This window comes from Sinocyclocheilus rhinocerous, unplaced genomic scaffold (genome assembly GCF_001515625.1).
Source record: "Sinocyclocheilus rhinocerous isolate Xijiao unplaced genomic scaffold, SAMN03320098_v1.1 scaffold578, whole genome shotgun sequence".
NCBI classification, from domain to species: domain Eukaryota; kingdom Metazoa; phylum Chordata; class Actinopteri; order Cypriniformes; family Cyprinidae; genus Sinocyclocheilus; species Sinocyclocheilus rhinocerous.
The window spans coordinates 20148-27420 of record NW_015664024.1 but is presented as its reverse complement, the minus strand read 5'-3'; the positions used below and the strand labels follow the sequence as shown (position 1 = coordinate 27420).

The 7273-nt window shown below is 39.9% G+C and overlaps 1 protein-coding gene across 1 annotated transcript in view; it reads left to right on the top strand.

The window, feature by feature from the left end:
• Window positions 1-3929, top strand: part of LOC107729409 (uncharacterized) — a 4375-nt gene extending 446 nt beyond the window's left edge. Inside the window, exons 2-4 of the mRNA XM_016539896.1 lie at window positions 776-1680; window positions 1838-1954; window positions 2070-3929. Of these exons, the coding sequence (XP_016395382.1) occupies window positions 825-1680; window positions 1838-1954; window positions 2070-3709 (2613 nt within the window). The 5' untranslated portion in view covers window positions 776-824 and the 3' untranslated portion in view covers window positions 3710-3929. The remainder of the gene's footprint in view (window positions 1-775; window positions 1681-1837; window positions 1955-2069) is intronic.
• The last annotated feature ends 3344 nt before the right edge of the window (window positions 3930-7273 follow it).

The window sequence follows — 7273 nt, the reverse complement described above, 5'->3', positions numbered from 1 at the left end:
ATATACACATATACATACTTTCTGTCACCGGAACTATAAATTCAATATAGTTGTACTATGTTTGTGCTATCAGAATTTTCATAGATATTTTGTAAGTGAAGTTCAATAACAGCCTTCACACCTAAGCCTAAACCTATTTAATCTATGTAAATTATTTAAATTACTGGTTCATCACCTCTTCTTAGCAAGGCGCATGCTGTTCACCCAAAAATGCTAGAATACAAAAAAAAAAATGTTTTGCAAATGTTATACAAACCAATCAAAAGTTATTGTACAATTCAGTTATTTACATTCATTGTAAAACTGCACTGTAAAAAAAAATCCGTAAAATTTACGGTAAAAAACCGACAGCTGTGGTTGCCGGAATTTTACCGTAAAAAATGTGGTAGCAACGTTTTAGGTTTTACGGTCCGTTAACCATTTAACAGGTTTTTACTGTAGCATTTTTACAGTCTTTTACCGTTAAATTCACGGTCATTTTTTACAGTGTGGGTAAACTGACAGATTGTACAGTGCAGAAGCTGTAAGAAGCCCCTGTTGAAAATATAAAAAATGAAAAAGAAAAGAGTGATAATGCATAGTTACTTTAGTCACTGCTTTGGGACCTGAAATTTTTACCTTTTAACCTTTGCGATACTTGTCACTATTTTCATATTCTGTATAAATATCCTGTACATTCATCCAGGTTTTGATTTGGGAAATGTTATTTACTTTCACAAGTGTAGCTTCTAAAAGTCTTTATAATCCATGTATATCCTGTTCTGTCACCATTTAGCTCCTGGCACTGTTTTGACTCGACAGCCTTTGGAAATTAACGGGACAGGATGGTTTGGCTCCTCACTCTGATTTTAGGACTGCCTCTTCTCCAGCAACCTGTCACTTCCTTTGGCTCCAACTCAACACAACCCTTAAGCCACAACAACCTGACCATCCAGGCAACTGATGGCTTTCAAAAAACTCTACCTGCATCACATAACGCAAGCTTGATTGAGAAAAGAGTTGACAATAGATTTACCAAAGACTTGCTTTTACGCCTTCTGCCTGACTTTAGCATAAATGAGGGCTCTGGGGAAGGAAGTGGACTTCAGCAGAGCCTTGAGGTTATGATGCCCTCTACTGGTCCACTGGAGATGGACATGTTAATTCCAGACAGAGCGGAGAAACAAGATTTTGACGTGCAAGAGTTATTTGCTCACCCTGCCCCTCCAGTTCCAAAAAAACTAACCCAGAATATTGATGAAGATGATCAAGATATAATTTTAGCAAACAATAACAGTGCCTCTGATCAAGCTACTTCCACAATGGCTGTTCAGTTGACTACACACATCCACATCCACATAAATAACAATGAGAGATTGAACAAAGACCAACCTTTGTTGACAACCATCAAACCAATTACAGAGAAAAACACTACAGGAAAGTCTCCAGTCAATATGCATTTAGAGACATTTAATACAGATTTAGATGTGAACAGCAAAGAAGACTTGAAGGTTTCTCAAGATATGAAGTATGTTGCGTCCACACAGAATTTAAGCTCCATCACAAAGCCTGAAATGTTGGGACACAATGGCACCCTTGTTACGCAGTCTGGCTCCATTCAAGGGTTCTTTGATCTCACGGTGGGAGAGGAACGTTATGTTACCAACCATCCGCCTGCAGCCACACCTCCATTACAGACCGGTTAGTATTTATCTGAGAGATTTATTCTGTTAAACAGTGGTGATGTTTTTTGAATAACCACTGCAATGTCAGTTCTAAAAAAAAATAATAAAAAAAAACAGAGCAAGAAAGTCAGCAACTCAAGGAAATAAACACAGATTTTTCTTATGAATTTCAGGTAAGGAGAAACGTGAAGAGACTACGTCTGATTTACCTGTGGGGTCATCATCCACAACTCCATCTGTTTTGCAAGCAAAAAACAAAGTCACAGATAGAGATTACTCAAAAAACAAAGGTAATCATGAATAATGTCATTTTTATTTAAAAATTTAGACAACTTTTACACTCTTTTTATTAGAATGAAAACAACTTAAGTGTTCTAACTAAAATGCTCTCCATTTCCATTATAGACGACGAAAAGCCAAAATGGTTAGGAAGTTTGTTTGGACTATTAACAGAGAGCAACCTGTCTGATGTCATAGGTACATGCATACTAGGCCCATGTGTAATCTCCACCGGTGGCAATGTGACCCAGCTACAGTGGGAGGACTTAAAACGGACACTAACCTTTGCTTGGGAGCTACATGTGTATAGCTCAGCTGTACTATTTCTGTTGGTAGTGATAGCTGTAACATTCGGCGTGATTGGTGGGGCTAATTTGTTCCAACCGTTTTGCAAGGCCTTCACCCTTGCTAACATCCTGCTTCTGCTAGCAGGCCTGCTTCGATTTTTACAGCTCATAACTGACCCATATGGTACCAGAAACATTCTGCCTCGCCCTGCCCTCACTGCTTTGTATAACTTACCTGTTCCCTTAATGCTCTGGGCCCAAGCCACATTGGCAGTTTTTGCTCTGAGAGAAGAAACATCACCTCAGAGGCTCTCGGTGACTGGGGGGCTGGTAGCACTGCACTGTACCTCCCTCATGTTGGCTGACCTGCTTTCCAAAACCTTGTCGCCAGCACTGCCATTAATGCTACAGACACTTACTATTTGTTGGGGGATACCGCTTTGTTTAGGAATCTTTTTCCAGTCTCTAAAGAAACTCTACTCCTCCCACAGGACTCCACTACCAAGGTGGAGTGCCCCCAAGCGCTTAGAAAACAGTGTCAGGCATGTGCTATTGATGTGCGCCCTCCTCGGAGTGCTCTCCTGTGCTTTGCAAATCTATAGTTTTCTCTGGCTGTATGGGTTACTTGGTGACTGGCGCATATTTGGGTGGGGCTGGTGGCTGGTGCAGCTCTCTGCACGACTGCTTGAGGTGGCCTGGAGTTTCTCTCTTCTACTGCTGGGATCTCAGGTGTTCTGGAGACCTCAAGGAAGTAAGCAGACAGGGAAGAGGAAACCGGTGTCACGCTGGAACAAGCTGTTGGACAGGTTACCAGTGGGGCCTTGGAAGAGACCGGATAAGAACTGGGCTAAACTGTTGCCCAATAACTGGAAAGGTCACAAGCAGTCCCGTGCAAATGTCAGCCAGTCAGTCCAAAGCCAAGCAACTCCAGCAACCTCAATAATGACTGTGCATGACAACGCTGGAGTTATTGGTGGAGGTGTCCTATACAGCAGCAGTTATGACCACCATGCCTCACTTCTGTGGACTAGTGGTGTGGAATGGCAAGAACATGAGTGCTTTCTCTCACTTATTGAGTTTGACCTTCACCACCCTTCACCCATCAGCCTCCATCACAGCATTGACAATGCCCTTCATCATGCCCACTTGCTTGGTGTAGGTAACCTTTTCAGCCCTTCAGGACCCTCCTGGACTCAAAATGAAGGATCAGGTGGACCACTCTGCGATAATGTTGTATCACCCACCAGCCCAACTAACAAAGCCTATAGGTGGGCTTTAGATAATAGCTTGAGTCCTAACTCCCCTCAGCATCTTGGGACTGCAGTGCAGCAGACTCAAGTGTCTGTGATTGAGCCTCTGGCTTCTTTAACTCCAGAGACCGTAAGAAAAGTGTGGGAGAGAGATGTGGCCATCCCAAGAGTCACTGTGTATGATGACTGCACCAGCATAGCAAGTGAAGATGACATCACTAGTCTTTGAACTAATAAGAAATTTAGCACTTTGGCACTTTCTGCTTGCAAAATTTAAATGCTTCAGATTGAAATGCTTTTAAATAGACCATGGACACAATCTTACTATTCGAGTAATTTGACTGTTACATTCTTATAGACTGGAGTGTAATGAATACATTAAAGATGAGTAATTAGTCGTTTTAAAAGCTCTCTCCCTGCATGTATAAACGTGTTTAATACATGTACAATGAAACATCTGAATCCTGTTTTTACAAACTACATAAAAATAAATAAAGTAATTATTGTAACCTCATATTAACAAAAGCACCAAATGTTCTATATGGTTTCTATCTTGCCTGAATTTCAAACAACATACAAGCATACTGCTCTGGATATGCTAGTGTGCTATTTCTTCTTCTTCTGTGGATTTATTGGTGGGTCGCATACCAGCTTTTTAGGTGCATACCGCCACCTCCTGTGCTGGAGTGATTTCAGTCTGGGTGTATATTATGATATCTATATTCGATTCTTAAGTCCACTATTCTTAATGAATTTTAAAACTATCCTTATTATTTTATCAGATCATTGTTTTGTGTTTAATATGTTGCAGATTGAAATTCATTGCATCCAATGTTCTGTAGTTATCTTTGTAGTTCATTCCTTTCCTGTTTATACCTAGGACAGGGTAACAACACATGACCAACTGTTTCCTTCACTTGGCATATTTCACATAATCCTTTATTGTGTTTTCCTATTATGTGAAGTGTAGAATTAAGTTTTGTATGACCCATCCTTAGTCTTGTTAAAATGATCTGGGCCCATATGTATAAAGCTGCTCAGAGTAAAATTTTAGTCTCAAAATTCTAAGAATTATGTCATTTTACTCTTATTTCTACAGTTAAGAATAATTGTGATTCATAAAGGTTCCTAAGTGTTAAGACTAGATCTCAGCTCCTAAATTATTTAAGAGAGCTGGAGAGGTCTCAAACCTAGTTAGGAGTAACAAGATGGCAGCAAAGAGAAAGAGACACACACTTTCCCACAAAGATATGCGGTATTGCAGTTATATGATGATATGGAGTTGATAAAATGATACAAATTTGATCGTCAAGATGGTCAGTTCTTTCTGTAATTGACCAAGTATGAAATTTAATAACTTCTTCCACTGTGCAAATCAATGCTCTAGCTGCAGAAATGAAAGTAGGAATTTTTTGGTTGGAAAACTGGGAAAATGCAGCAATGCACTGGTGATGACACAGTAAGCAAGGTCTTAACTATTGTGGCACAAACCCCACCAAACACAACAGGCCAAAAGTGATATGTGGAGGTTTTTTTTTTCTAAATACGAGGGGAAAAAACACTGACCAGTGTTGCCAACTGCTTTCAATTGAAAGCTAAAACAGTCGCTAAATGTTACTAGATTACCTCATATTGGCGAGTTCACTGATCAATATAAATATAAATATAGATCAGTGGGAGAGTCTTGGAATCTAGATAAAGTTTGTCCAAGAAATTTATTTTGTTCCCACATGTGCACCTAAAATGATTAAATAATATGCTTTCAATTGAAAGCTAAAACAGTCGCTAAATGTTACTAGATTACCTCATATTGGCGAGTTCACTGATCAATATAAATATAAATATAGATCAGTGGGAGAGTCTTGGAATCTAGATAAAGTTTGTCCAAGAAATTTATTTTGTTCCCACATGTGCACCTAAAATGATTAAATAATATATAATGAATGCAATAAAACTGCTGTCATATCACGTAAAGTACCACATACAAAGTTTAGACTTACCACTGAGAAATGTCCTGATCAAATCGAGTTTGCGATGGAGTTTCCGGTTGAGCAACTGTATCGGTATCATCCTCGGACTCGGGCTCGAATTGATAAGGTAATATAGATGTCATTTTTGCAAACTTATAGCATCTTTGTTTACAAGTAACCCTCTTGAACAAAAAGAAAAATTATGGTAATGGGCGTTTCCGACACGCATTGTATACGGAAAGACCAATCACAACAGACTTGGCCAGCTGACCAATCAGAGCAGAGTAGGCTTATGGAAGGGAGGGGTTTACAGACCTTAAAGGATTAGTTCACTTCCAGAATAAAAATTTCCTGAGAATTTACTCACCCCATGTCATCCGAGATGTTCATGTCTTTCTGTCTTCAGTCGCAAAGAAATTAAGGTTTTTGAGGAAAACATTCCAGGAATTTGGCTGAAGGTCCAAATTGCAGTTTCAGTGCAGCTTCAAAGGGCTCTACATGATCCCAGCCGAGGAATAAGGGTCTTATCTAGCGAAACGATCATTCATTTTCTAAAAAAATAAAAATGTATATACTTTTTAACCACAAATGCTCGTCTTGCACTAGCTCGACTTCACGCATTACGTAATCACGTTGGAAAGGTCATGCGTGACGTAGGCAGAACCACCGACCCAGCGTTTACAAGGCTAATGTGCGAAGAAAGTCAAACGCCCTTTACAAAAAAAGGTAAAACAACGATGTCGGTCGATTTTGAAGTTGGAGGAGAAAATGAGATGGAGTTTTTCGCCCTACCTACCTTTCTGAACTGGAGTACACAGACGAAGAGCTAACCGCGTGTGACCTTTCCAACGGGATTACGTAATACGTGAAGATGTGCATGCACAAGCAGAGCTAGAGCAAGACGAGCATTTGTGGTTAAAAAGTATATAAATGTTTATTGTTTTAAGAAAATGACAGATGGTTCGGCTAGATAAGACCCTTATTCCTCGGCTGGGATCATGTAGAGCCCTTTGAAGCTGCACTGAAACTGCAATTTGGACCTTCAACCAATTGGTAACTGTTGAAGTCCGCTATATGGACAAAAATCCTTGGATGTTTTTCTCAAAAACCTTAATTTCTTTTCGACTGAAGAAAGAAAGACATGAACATCTTGGATCATGACATGGGGGTGAGTAATTTTCGTGCCTGTCTCTTTAAATGCAAATGAGCTGCTGCTCCCCGCCCCCTTTTCCAGAATAGAGCTGCGCCTTTACAGCTCGTACCTGCTAAAAACATCTGTTTTGGTTCTGATTATCATGTTTATCGCGATGAAATCATGCGTTTTAAACCACATGAGTTTAAACTTCAGATATATGGTTTTCTGAGAGCACACACCCGAAGCACATGGACAGAAAGCGGCTGTCACAGCATGTGAGTACTAAACTAAGTTCTCATTCACACACAAGTTTACGTTAACAACACACGAGTTACAAAAACAGTGGGTTATGTCTGTGAAGGTAAACAGCTGGGAAATAAATCACATGTTTATTTTAGATCTGTGTGGCAGCAGCAATATACAGTAAATAAATCAATAAATCCACTGCTCTCGTCTCCTCTGAGGCTGGAACTCTAAATAGTGTTCTGTGCTCGTCTGTGCAGCCAAAGACAGAACAGTTAGCATGTTTTGCTCAAACTTTCACCATGGCATTAGAGCTGGTGCACCGTTGTCACTTGCAAAATCAAAATGATGGCGTGGGTGGAAATTTACAGATTAAGGGACGGTAATATTTTAATGAGATCCCTTTGCCACGTCACCAAGGGAGCGAAATCAGACGCACTCGTTT